This window comes from Malus sylvestris, chromosome 3 (assembly GCF_916048215.2).
Source record: "Malus sylvestris chromosome 3, drMalSylv7.2, whole genome shotgun sequence".
NCBI classification, from domain to species: domain Eukaryota; kingdom Viridiplantae; phylum Streptophyta; class Magnoliopsida; order Rosales; family Rosaceae; genus Malus; species Malus sylvestris.
The window spans coordinates 24,726,261-24,740,039 of record NC_062262.1 but is presented as its reverse complement, the minus strand read 5'-3'; the positions used below and the strand labels follow the sequence as shown (position 1 = coordinate 24,740,039).

Genomic DNA, 13,779 nt, shown 5'->3' with positions numbered 1-13,779 from the left:
AGCCTAGTAGATTGGTGAACCAATAATCAACTCAAAAATAAGTGAGTTGAAATTAATACCTTTGTAGATTCCTCTTTGCATAAGCAAAGGCTAATCACCCAAAGAGATAGGGCCTTCATTCCTTGCTTCTTAGATCCATGGATTTGGATGGAAGAATAGGTTCTCCAAGTTCCCAAAATTGAGAACCTCTAAGTCTCTACACCAAGGAGAGATTGGATGATGAATGAGTGACCTTGGAGGATTAGATGACTAGCTAATCACCTCCAAGGTGTTGGCCTCTTTAGAGAGAAAATGGAGAGACAATTCTCACCCATTTTCCCCAAAAATAAACCCTTATTTCACTTAAATGAATATTTGGCTATAAAGTCATTTATATAGTCACTTCTTTAAGTGACCTAAATAACCAAAACCCTAATTCATTCCTTATGGCCGGCCATTTAGGGATTTTTGGGCTTTTGGGCTTTAATGAATCTTTATTCATTAAATTGTCATACAACTTAAGTTAATGGGCTTGACGTTCGAAGCCCATTGGGCCTTAAGGTCCAAAACTATCCCGTGGTCTTTAACGAACTTATTCGTTTGATTAATTAACATATTAATTAATCCTTGCCATAAATAATTAAACCATTCAATTAATCTTACTCATTTCATTTATTTCGTCCATCTCTACCTTACACGGTGTACGATCCATTAGGTTCCTTTTAACGAGGTAGTGGGCGATTAAAACCATTTTACATCGATTGTGAATTGAAACTATTTTCAATTCTCCCTTTAGTGATTACACACGTTTAGGGCTTCCACAAACCATGAGTGACACCTAGCCGCATATCATGGTTACCCAAGCTAATCAGAAGAGGTTAGAGAACCTATTCAGTTCGAGATTACAAATGCAATACGGTCCTTCTCTAATCTAATACTCTTGACCACATTGTTTGGTTTGATAGTTTATTTTCTCATGTCTACTATCCAATGTGTGTCTTGTGCTTATATGATTACCTTGAATGTGATTCGGAACGCATTCCCTAATCTCATTGCTTAGGTCACTTAAAGAAGTGACTATATAAATGATTTTATAGCCAAATATTCATTAAGTGAAATAAGGGTTTATTTTTGGGGAAAATGGGTGAGAATTGTCTCTCCATTTTCTCTCTAAAGAGGCCAACACCTTGGAGGTGATTAGCTAGTCATCTAATCCTCCAAGGTCACTCATTCATCATCCAATCTCTCCTTGGTGTAGAGACTTAGAGGTTCTCAATTTTGGGAACTTGGAGAACCTATTCTTCCATCCAAATCCATGGATCTAAGAAGCAAGGAATGAAGGCCCTATCTCTTTGGGTGATTAGCCTTTGCTTATGCAAAGAGGAATCTACAAAGGTATTAATTTCAACTCACTTTGTTTTTGAGTTGATTATTGGTTCACCAATCTACTAGGCTTTGAATTTCATGGTCATGTTTTGTTTTTGAGTACATACAAGCATGATTCCGCCTTTAATTGTTAATTGCATGCTATATGATGTTGCTCAAATGAACATGTTTTACAAAATAATTCCTTCAACAAGATCATCATCGATGATGTGTTTTCTTTTGTTGTGGCCGTTGAAACAATAAAGGGCGATGAAATTGAACCACGATCGGTTGTTGAAGCACATTGTCGATCTGACTACCCAAAACAAGAAGAGACAATCCAAGTCAAACTTGATTTCTTAGCGAACATTTGGGTGTTCGGACCGGTCGTTTCAACACCCTCAAACGTTGAAATTGCACGTGTTGAATGGACTTGAAAAGGTAGAGTTCTATAAACCATTGGAGCTAAAATTGAGTATTGTTCATATGTAGTTCAAACTATCTATGGGGTATTAGGCATAAAAAATTGGATATTTGTAGACAAGGAATAATAAAACTTAATTGACTTATATTTAGTTATATCTAATGATAAAACAAAAAAAAAAAGGTTTCATTCTTTTTATGTTAAATAAAAAAAAAGAACAAAAAACCATAGGCTTTAAATGGGTATTTGAAGGAAGCATAATGAGAATAATGAGGATCAGTTTAGTAGTTTCAAAAAACTAAGTATCCAATTTATGGACATGGTCAATGTGTATCCTTATAGAGATCTAGATACAGAGATTTTGTATGAAAGTTCCATCAGGATTGGTAATACATGAATCAATGAGTTCCCTACGACAATACATGTTTTTAATTAGGTTGAAGCATTTGCTATATAGTTTGAAACGAATTGCGAGTACTTGATCAGAATGAGATATATGAGCAACGAATTGCACCTATGCGTGTTTATTAAGCTCACCAATTTTGGCTTTGCGGTAATTGCAGTATATGTCAATAACATGAACCTTAGTGGAACTCCAGAAGAGATCCAAATAACTGCTATGCACCTGAAGAAGGAATTTGAGATGAAGGATCTAGGTAAGGCTAAGTATTGTATAGGCCTACAGTTCGAGTATCGTGAAAGCGGGATCTTAGTCCACCAATCGAACTACACTCAAAAAGTGTTGCGTTGATCTAACTTCCTAGAAGCAAAGTCATCCAATCATCTTATTGTCATTTGATCTTTAGATCCTAAGAAGGACCCTTTTCATTCTAAGGAAGATGACAAAGAGATCTTGGGATCAAAATTCCCCTTTCTTAGTGTTATTAAAGCTTTGTTATACTTAGCTAGTGTACTAGACCAGACGTCTCATTTAATGTGAATCTTTGGCAGGATACAGTTCCATGCCAACACACCGCCACTAAATGACACTAAAGACATTTTTCAATACCTTAAGGGCAGTGCAGAAAGGGGCATGTTTTATACCTATGCATCTTAGAAATTCGATGCACTGCTTGTTGAGTTCGTTGATGCTAGGTACTTATCAAACCGACACAAAGGCATGTTCCCATACGAGTTATGTATTTACCATTAGAAACACCGCTATAACTGGAGGTTTATAAAATAACGTTGGTTGCTACTTCGTTTAACCATGCTGAACTCATAGCCTTTTATGAAGCTACTCGGAGTGTAGTTTGTTACGAGCTATGAGCATAGTGTAAGTACGTGTAAGGTAACCTCTGCTACAGATGGGCTACACTACATGTATCAACCAGTTAAAGTTAGGCTTTATCATGGGCTACACTACGTGTATCAACCAGTTAAAGTTAGGCTTTATCAAGGGTGATGCCACCATACACATAACACCCAAGTTTTTCTTCTCGTATGAACAGTTGCAAGAGAAGAAAATTGAGGCCTGTCATATTGGTTCCCAGGATAACCATGCTGACCTATTTATCAAATCCCTACTTAAGAGCTCATTTCAGAAGCACATTAGAGGTATTGGGTTATGAAGGCTTTCAGACCTAGCATAAGGGGTCTTGTTCATGCAGTTGTTTAGGAAGCACCTAACCATGTGCTAGTTTAGGGGGGAGGCATTTCGAAGATGGCAACACTTTAGCCCGTGTACTCTATTTTCCTTTGCTAAGTTTTTCTTCCACTGGGTTTTACTTAAAAAGGTTTTTAATAAGGCACCAGTACTATTCTTCCGACCAGACAGTAACAACCATTCGTCACTTGGGTCATGCCTGAATTCATAGAAGGCCTCCTAAGGAGATTTGCCATTCTTAGGGGAGAAATCCACAGGAATTCGAATTTATCCCATGCCGACTACCGATTGTTCTACCTACTTGAATTTTTACAGGTCGTCCCTATAAAGAGTATACATTTCATTTTTCATAGAGACAAAGACAAGGTATTGGCATGGAGTTCCTGTGATTAATCAACTGAGCAATTCTTGAACGTCCAAGAGTGAGAGTTGCATGACTTTATGTTAGTCCACTAATTGGTGTAACTGTTGTAACCATTCTAACATTGATTCCTCAATTAAATAGGCCCTTACACTATATTTGGATGATGGAAATAAACTTGGAATTTGGATAAAAGTTAGAATTTGTAAATTGACATGTACCAATTCTCTTGTTTGGATTCATAAACATAGAAATTTAGAATTTCCGCGTGGAAAAAAACTTGGAATATGAGACCTCCAATTCCCAAGTTTAAATTCCATGTTAATAGGTGTCATTTTACCAATTTCTATGATTGAGAACTTAAAAATAACAAATTCCGTTTCAATTCCATTGTTTTTTTTATGCTAACCAAACAAAAAAATTCACAAATTCTAAAAAATAAAATTCCATCATTTTAAAATTATTTAGTAATTTTAGTTTTCTTTGTCTAAACGTAGTGTTAATTCCTCAAATGGTTAGACAATTAATTTTGAGTTTTTGTATAATTTTCTAGGAGGTATGGCTATCCTTTAAATTGTACCAGGGCAAGTGCAACCCAGCGAAACTGCGACACACCACATCCCACTTGACTCCCAACTCAAAACCCTCCTCCCCCTCCTTCCCCACTCGCAGAAACCAAAATGTCCCTAACAATCTCACCCAACTCTCTCCAACCCTCTACATTTCAATTTACCTTTCATTCCTCCCAAAATTACAGCTTCACCCAGCCATGGCTTCCGCATCCGCTTATCCGTAAGCGACCTAGGACCCGAATTTCCTGCGTTTCGACCCGACCCAAAAGAAATCCGGGACCAAAGACCGAGGACCCGGAAGTCCGGGAGGTGGTTCGGACGCTCATGAGGAGCTTCAGTGACAAAGAGCCGTTGTTGAAGACGCTAAATAAGTACGTTAAGATTGTGAGGACGGAGCATTGCTTTATGCTCTTTGAAGAGCTTGGGAAGACTGATAAGTGGCTTCAGTGCTTGGAGGTCAGCTCAATTTTCAATCTTTTCTGCAATTTTAGCTTCTGGGTATTTGAAATTGTTGAATTGTTTATTGTGTTTCGGTCTGTGGACGCCATTTATAAACAAAAACTTGATTAATCGATATGGAAATGATAAACACACACCCTTTTTCTCCTCCTACGCACCCCTGCTTAATCCTTTTTATTGTTTACGCTTGATTTATTCAATCCGATAACCAGAAATAAAGAGGGGCATGCGAGAGGCTAAAAACGGCGTCTGAAAATCAGCTCTCTAATCTATGTGGATTTGATTACATGTTCTCACATTTGGTTACATGTTCTCACATTTTAAATAATGGAAACGGCATAAATTTTATGGGTTTTTAGGTCTTGGTGCTTTTGATAGTGAACGACTGCTAATTTTGTGTTAGACATGTCAGTTACTCTGTGAGCATTTTATAGCAGAAATTATGATAGGATGGAAGATACCTTCACTTATACAACCCACACTCAGGTGTTCAGATGGATGCAAAGACAGCGGTGGTACGTTGCTGATAACGGTGTGTATTCAAAATTGATCTCGGTTATGGGAAAGAAAGGCCAAACTCGGATGGCAATGTGGCTTTTCTCTGAGATGCGTAATAGTGGGTGCCGGCCTGATACTTCTGTCTACAATGCACTTATCTCAGCCCACTTAAACTCCAAGGACAAAGCAAAGGCTTTGGACAAAGCTCTTGGATACTTCAACAAGATGAAGGGAATGGAACGATGCCAACCCAGCATTGTGACCTACAACATTCTTTTGAGAGCTTTTGCACAATCTCGAAATGTAGAGAAAGTTAATGCTTTATTTAAGGATCTTGATGAGAGCGTTGCTTCCCCTGATATTTATACGTATAATGGTGTAATGGATGCATATGGGAAGAATGGGAATATAAGAGAAATGGAATCTGTGCTTTCTCGGATGAAAAGTAATCAGTGTAAGCCTGACATAATCACCTTTAATTTGCTGATTGATTCATATGGGAAGAAGCAACAATTCGATAAGATGGAACAGGTATTTAAGAGCTTACTTCGTTCCAAGGAGAAACCAACACTTCCAACGTTTAATTCAATGATCATAAATTATGGGAAGGCAAGGCTTATGGAGAAAGCGGAACATGTATTCCAGAAGATGACTGACATGAAATATACGCCAAGCTTCATAACATATGAGAGTCTTATCATGATGTATGGGTTCTGCGATTGTGTTTCAAAAGCTAGGGATGTATTTGAAAGGTTGGCTGATTCTGGAAGGGAGCTAAAGGTTTCAACGCTGAATGCGATGCTCGATGTTTACTGCATGAATGGTTTGCCCATGGAAGCTGATAAGCTTTTTGTCAGTGCAAATAGTATTAGGGTACGCCCAAATGTATCAACATATAAACTTCTATACAAGTATTACACTAAGGGCAACATGAAGGAGCTTCTCGAGAAACTGCTGAAGTCCATGGAAAATGATGGTATTGTCCCTAATAAGAGGTTCTTTCTAGAGGCTCTTGGGGCATTTTTCTCTTCACCAGGGAGTCCAGGCTCCGTGACTGCTACAACTGCTTTGAGCAGACAGCAGGATGGCGCAAAAACTTAGGTAGAGAAGACTAATAACTTGGTTTACATATTTTTCTGATTTTTCTTCTGGTAGAATCAGGTTCGATGCAAATATAGCATAGAGTTTTTTTCTCCAGCACCGGATTATCGTGGCACCATGGAATTACCTGGTCATATATAGTAAGTGTTTTTTTCTCTGTTTTTAATCGTTGTAAATGCCATTTATTTTTTCTTTATGATGAAAATTTCCAGTTTGTGTTTGCAATATATATTTTTTGCAGGGTATTGTTGGTAATTTATGTCTTTAGTTATCTCTTATTGAACTCCATGACTATTTAAAAAATTCTGTACTCAATAAATCATGTAATTGGATCTTACAGTACACAAGAAATTTTTTCGAGTTTACTGGTTTTGTGATGGTAAAAAGATTTAGAAAAATCTAGGAATTTTGATTTCAATGTCACTAAAGTTCATCTTTCACACGTGAAAACAGAACAGCTGTGTAGAAAAGATGTTCAAAATCCAATGAAATGAAAGAGAAAACAAGATTTAGAATAACCTAGGAATGTTAAGGACAATGTCATTGATGAAGGTCATCTTGCAGAGCTGAAAACCGAACAGAACAGTTGTGTAGGAAAGAAATTTCAGAATCAAAGGAAAGGATTATGTTTATTTTTAAAACATAACTACGATAACTAGTTAAAAATTGAAAGAATTAATAAACATAAAATAGGAGTTCATAAAATTAAAGAAAGAGACATTCTTTGGAGGATTTTAGAGAAGAAAGGAGTACGAGTAGCATATATCCAAGCTATACAGGATATGTATGAAGGAGCAAAGACTGCCGTAAGAACTCATGAAGGACAAACCGAAAGCTTTCCCATAACTGTAGGATTACATCAAGGCTCATCCTTAAGTCCTTACCTTTTTGCGTTGGTAATGGATGAGTTAACAGGACATATTCAAGGTGATATTCCTTGGTGTATACTTTTCGCAGACGATATAGTGTTGATAGATGAAACTCAGGAAGGGGTAAATGCAAAGCTTAACCTTTGGAGAGAAGTGTTGGAATCTAAAGGTCTTCGCCTAAGCCGATCAAAGACAGAATATATGGAGTGCAAGTTCAGTGCAAATGGAGGCCAAAACGAGTTAGGGGTGAGGATCGGAGATCAAGAAATACCAAAGAGCGACCGTTTTCGTTACCTAGGATCTATCTTGCAAAAGAACGGAGAATTAGATGGAGATCTCAACCATAGAATACAAGCTGGATGGATGAAGTGGAAGAGTGCATCCGGCGTGTTGTGTGACCGCCGTATGCCACTGAAGCTCAAGGGAAAATTTTATAGGACGGCAATAAGGCCGGCGATGCTGTATGGCACAGAATGTTGGGCGGTGAAGCATCAACACGTACACAAAATGGGTGTAGCGGAGATGAGGATGCTTCGTTGGATGTGTGGGCACACGAGAAAGGATAAGATTAGGAATGAGGATATCCGGGGTAAAGTAGGAGTAGCCGAAATTGAAGGAAAGATGAGAGAAAATCGGTTACGGTGGTTTGGACATGTGCAAAGAAGGCCTACTGACGCTCCGATTAGAAGATGCGACTATGGGACAGAGGTTCAGGGCCGAAGGGGCAGAGGAAGACCTAGGAAAACTTTGGAAGAGACCCTAAGAAAAGACTTAGAGTACTTGGATCTAACGGAGGACATGACACAGGACAGAACACAATGGCGTTCTAAGATTCATATAGCCGATCCCACTTAGTGACTTGGATTTTCCAAGTCTCCAACCGAGAAGTTTTCCTCACTCGGGAAATTAAGGGAAGACTACCTCAACCTATATGCTCCACTCACAAAGCTTCAACATACAAGCTTCAACAAAAGAAAATTCAAAGAACTTAGCGAAGAAGGCTTTGGTGCATTTAACACAATACGTTGAAATGAAGGAAAGCTTATTTATTGATATCCCCGATAAGTTACAAATATGTACATATACTTGAGTCAAAATAAACAAACAAGAGGGAGCCTTCACAAAGGTTGCTTAGGAGAAGTCTCAGCAGTCAGTAGAGCCCCAGAAAGAGAAGGCACCAGAGGGGGATCATTCGGAGCCTCAGTACTGGACAAAACCCTAGAAGGAGGAGGCATCAGAGATTGATCATTTGGAGCTTCATTACGCGGTACAGCCCCAGAAGACGAAGGCAATAAATGCCTTTGGAACAAACCCACAAATCTCTGATGATCAAGTAAAACCTGACCATCAGATTCCTTCATCTGGTCAAGCTTCCTCTTCATGTTTGTAGCATAGTCATGTGCGAGTCGGTGCAACTGTTTATTCTCATGCTTGAGCCCTCTAATCTCCTGTTTGAGACTCATCACTTCAGCCGCCAATGATTCAACTTGGCGGGTTCGAGCAAATAGGCGTTGGGCCATATTAGACACAGAACCTGCACACTGAACACTGAGAGCCAGAGAATCCTTAACAGACAACTCATCAGACCGTTTGGAAAGTAGTCTGTTATCTTTGGGAGTGAGAAGGTTCCTGGCCACTACCGCAGCGGTCATATCATTCTTCATCACGGAATCCCCAACGGTAAGAGGACCAGTAGGGGAGACGAAGGATGGGCGCCATATGTTGTCTGGAGAAGGCGGGGCTGCCTCTTCAACAAGGTTCAAGTCAAAACGACGGTCGGAGGGGCCAGACATTTTCAAAGGTGTTGAAGAGAGAAGAGGTCGGACAAATCAAGATCTTAGAAGTGCAAGAATGGAGCTTCTACTGGTGGATATTCAAGTGTGCTTTGGAACTTAATGTCAGCCCCTATAAAAATCTGCACTCGACGAAGCTTCAGAAATCGAAGAGGCGCCTGCTCAGAAATCGAAGAGGCGTTTGCTTTCTCAAAAGCTGGGCTGCTCAGAGACCACGAGGGTCGATCTCAGAAATTGAAGAGGTGTTTGCTTTCTCAAAAGCTGGGCTGCTCAAAGACTACAAAGGCCGATCTCAGAAATCGAAGAGGCTTGCTTTCTCAAAAGCTGGGCTGCTCAGAGACCACGAGGGCCGATTTCAGAAATCGAAGAGGCACCTACTTTTCCAGCCTTGTCAGCACCTGTCACACGCACACTCAGCTTTGCGGAAATTATGGGCATTCTGTCGAAGATTTCTGGCGAAGTAGAAAGCACATAAATCGTACTGTTCAATCACCCACTTCCCACACGCAACAGTAGCTCATGGGTACCAAAGTTCTCTGACAAAGTTGAGACACATGAAGCTTGCAGCTCCCACTACATCGTTCTGACCAAGAAGGGTAAAAGAATTGCAAAGAAACAACACTAACAAAGTTTAGACACATAAATTTTGAAGGTCTAGCTACCATATTATTACCCACAAGGGTAAAGGAACAGTACCACTGCTGGATAATTGGAAAGTCCCGGTGTGTCAACCTCTGTGCTTCGTGGCAAGGTAGACTAGCAAACATGCCCAACCTTTACTCACATTCGAGAAAACACTCCTAACAAGATTGCTTGCTCCAAAATCGAAGAGGCACCGCCCTCCGAATGTCGAGAGCCAGACTCCCAACATGATTACTTTCTCAAAAATCGAAGAGAGGGTAAAGGAACAGTACCACTGCTGGATAATTGGAAAGTCCCTGTGTGTCAACCTTTGTGCTTCGTGGCAAGGTAGACTAGCAAACATGCCCAACCTTTACTCACATTCGAGAAAACACTCCCAACAAGATTGCTTGCTCCAAAATCGAAGAGGCACCGCCCTCCGAATCTCGAGAGCCAGACTCCCAACATGATTACTTTCTCAAAATCGAAGAGAGGGTAAAGGAACAGTACCACTGCTGGATAATTGGAAAGTCCCTGTGTGTCAACCTCTGTGCTTCGTGGCAAGGTAGACTAGCAAACATGCCCAACCTTTACTCACATTCGAGAAAACACTCCCAACAAGATTGCTTGCTCCAAAATCGAAGAGGCACCGCCCTCCGAATCTCGAGAGCCAGACTCCCAACATGATTACTTTCTCAAAATCGAAGAGAGGGTAAAGGAACAGTACCACTGCTGGATAATTGGAAAGTCCCTGTGTGTCAACCTCTGTGCTTCGTGGCAAGGTAGACTAGCAAACATGCCCAACCTTTACTCACATTCGAGAAAACACTCCCAACAAGATTGCTTGCTCCAAAATCGAAGAGGCACCGCCCTCCGAATCTCGAGAGCCAGACTCCCAACATGATTACTTTCTCAAAATCGAAGAGAGGGTAAAGGAACAGTACCACTGCTGGATAATTGGAAAGTCCCTGTGTGTCAACCTCTGTGCTTCGTGGCAAGGTAGACTAGCAAACATGCCCAACCTTTACTCACATTCGAGAAAACACTCCCAACAAGATTGCTTGCTCCAAAATCGAAGAGGCACCGCCCTCCGAATCTCGAGAGCCAGACTCCCAACATGATTACTTTCTCAAAAATCGAAGAGACACCGCTCTCCGAATCTCGAGAGCCAGACCCCCAGCAGGATTGCTTTCTCAAAAATCGAAGAGGCATCGTTCTCCGAATCTCGAGAGCCAGACCCCCGACAGGTCTGTAATCTTCACACGCAACATCAGCTTTCCAGATACCACAAATCACTTTTTCAAAGTGCTCTGACAGAGTTAAAACATGTGAAGCTGGCAGCTCCCACTACCGTGCTATAACCAAGCAGGGTAAAGGAATAGCATTATTACTTGATGTTAGGGAGACTCCTATATATGTCGACTTCCATCCCTAACGGACAGGCAGACCTGCAAAAATGCTCAACCCTTTCTCTTATCTAAGAGGGCACTCCCAACAAAGCCTTTCGAAATATTCAGCTTTCTTTCCCCCCAATAATACCTCTGTAAACAAGCTATACTAGAGCAAGATTATCTCATATCATCAGGGTTAAAAGCAAGAGTATCCCATATCATGCTTTTTCCCTGTCTTTTCCTTTGGCCTTGTTCTTACCTGCAAGACAAGGAGAAAGAGAGCAATCAGTCAGCACTTGGAATCAAGCTTCCAGCCAGGAACTGACTGCCTGGAACCCCTTACCTGATTACTTACCTGGCATTGCTCTCGAGTACTCATCTTCAACATCTTATGCTTCCAGGGAAGATACCGCATCTGCCTGAGGAACAGATAGGGCAAGTGAGAAGGATACAAGGAAGCATGTGGAGACAAGCGTAACAGCACACGTGCCGATACATCCACTACTCTATCAAAAGCAAAAGTATCCCATATCAGCAGGGTCGAACGTACTCTAGATTTGATGGACTTGTTTTGACCCTCAAATTCTTCAGTCGGCCTTATACTCTGGAGGAAACCAGAAAACCCTCCAGCCTAGTTCAAGAATAAGCCTGTGGAAAGTTACTTCTTCAAAAGCAAAAGTATCCCATATCATATCTCCTCATTTTTCTTCTCTTTATCCTTCATGCTGCCTGCAAGATAGGGAGAATGTGAACAATCAGCCGGAGCTCTGATTGCTTACCTTGTCTGTCACCTCTTTTAGCAGATCCCCCAGCTCGGCGACTTGGGGGACTCCTACTACATGGTTTGTATCTCGCTTGACCAAGCATGAAACTACAAGTAAGCTTCAAGTGAAATTGATACATTACCTTGTGCATCTCCACCAGTTACAGATACCACCCCTGGATGGAGGAAGAGTACTTCCAGAGAAGATGCCACATCTACCTATGAGACAGATAAGGCAAGTCAAGACGATACCACACTCCGGTACTTAGAAGTTTCGTGGCTACGAGATCATTCTCCCACAATATTTCCTAATGTCATTTGTACTAAATCATTCACCTGTACCCACTAAAGGAGAGCTTGAACCTATGTACTTGTACAAACCCTTCACAATTAATGAGAACTCCTCTATTCCGTGGACGTAGCCAATCTGGGTGAACCACGTACATCTTGTGTTTGCTTTCCTATCTCTATCCATTTATATACTTATCCACACTAATAACCGGAGCAATCTAGCGAAGATCACAAAAAGTGACCGTTTTCGCTACCTAGGATCTATCTTGCAAGAGAACGGAGAATTAGATGGAGATCTCAACCATAGAATACAAGCTGGATGGATGAAGTGTAAGAGTGCATCCGGCGTGTTGTGTGACCGTCGTAGGCCACTGAAGCTCAAGGGAAAATTTTATAGGACGGCAATAAGGCCAGCGATGTTGTATGGCACAGAATGTTAGGCGGTGAAGCATCAACGTACACAAAATGGGTGTAGCGGAGATGAGGATGCTTCGTGGGATGTATGGGCACACGGGAAAGGATAAGATTGAGAATTAGGATATCCGAGGTAAAGTAGGAGTAGCCAAAATTGAAGGAAATATAAGAGAAAATCGGTTCCGGTGGTTTGGACATGTGCAAAGAAGGCCTACTGACGCTCCGGTTCGAAAATGTGACTACGGGACAGGTTCGGGGCCGAAGGAGTAGAGGAAGACCTAGGAAAACTTTGGAAGAGACCCTAAGAAAAGACTTGAGCACTTGGATTTAACGGAGGACATGACACAAATGAGCGCAATGGCGTTCTAGGATTCATATAGCCGACCCCACTTAGTGGGAAAAGGCTTTGTTGTTGTTGTATAAAATTAAAGAGTCCTGGATGTGATGACCAAAATTTGGGTGCGGCAGAAGCTCCTGAATCTCTCTCCTGCTCTAGACTTGTAGTTCTTCTGCCTTTCAGAAACCATAGGGATGAAAGATTGCATAGTTTTGATATTATGTTCTATCGTTCTCGTCAGTTTTCGGTGATGTTTTTTTTTTCTTTCTATTGATTCCGCAGTGGATTATTTATTTATTTATTTTTTTTTTTGCAAAGTGGAAAGATTTTGTAACACGTAGAATTATTGCAGGAGAATGATGGAGCCACTGGTAAGAGGCCTAAACGACGTCTAAGCTAATTCTTCGAGAAATTTTATTAGATAGATAGCAACGTTTCTTCTCCAGAAAGCTTTGTTTTTGTATTATGTAGTTTTCCTTTTTGTTCTTAACAATGCAACTGGTGGTGGCACTCTTAGTTTCTATGGCCATGGCGGCCCACGGTGCTTCTTTTGTGTATTTCTACTGTGTAAACTGAAAACTGCTACGTTGAGTTGTATTCTTTGACAGGTTCTCAATAAATCACCACGCATTTGACCTCTGCTTCTATTTGTCACAAAGGAGGCCATTTTTTAATGCGGGAAGAGGCGTAACAATGTGACTTCTGCTCTCTCCAGCGCAGGGACGAAACATAATCAACTTATATTTGGAACAACTATTCGAAATCTTAGTGACATTGGATACGTCTTTTGCATTATCTACCATTAGACTTTCTGCACGCGCTCTTACGTGTGCGAAAGGATTTTTTTTTCGTGTTAAGGGGACATTTGTTTATTTCGTGTTAAGGTTGACCATGCAAACAGTGATTACTGTTTATGGTCACCAATACAATAAGCA

General features: G+C 40.7%; 1 protein-coding gene across 1 annotated transcript; it reads left to right on the top strand.

Moving 5' to 3' along the window:
• The first annotated feature begins 4,314 nt into the window (after positions 1–4,314).
• On the top strand, positions 4,315–13,485 carry LOC126614231 (pentatricopeptide repeat-containing protein At4g39620, chloroplastic-like). The gene is made up of 3 exons (XM_050281820.1): positions 4,315–4,763; positions 5,253–6,505; positions 13,197–13,485. The coding sequence occupies exons 1-2, from the start codon at positions 4,416–4,418 to the stop codon at positions 6,363–6,365; spliced, it is 1,461 nt and encodes a 486-aa protein (XP_050137777.1). The 5' UTR covers positions 4,315–4,415; the 3' UTR covers positions 6,366–6,505; positions 13,197–13,485.
• The last annotated feature ends 294 nt before the right edge of the window (positions 13,486–13,779 follow it).

Excerpts from the sequence above, each read along its gene's own strand:
- LOC126614231 (XM_050281820.1), top strand. The coding sequence starts at position 4,416 with ATGTCCCTAACAATCTCACCCAACTCTCTCCAACCCTCTACATTTCAA. Across the intron at positions 4,764-5,252 it reads AGTGGCTTCAGTGCTTGGAG|GTGTTCAGATGGATGCAAAG; the intron begins GTCAGCTCAATT and ends ACCCACACTCAG.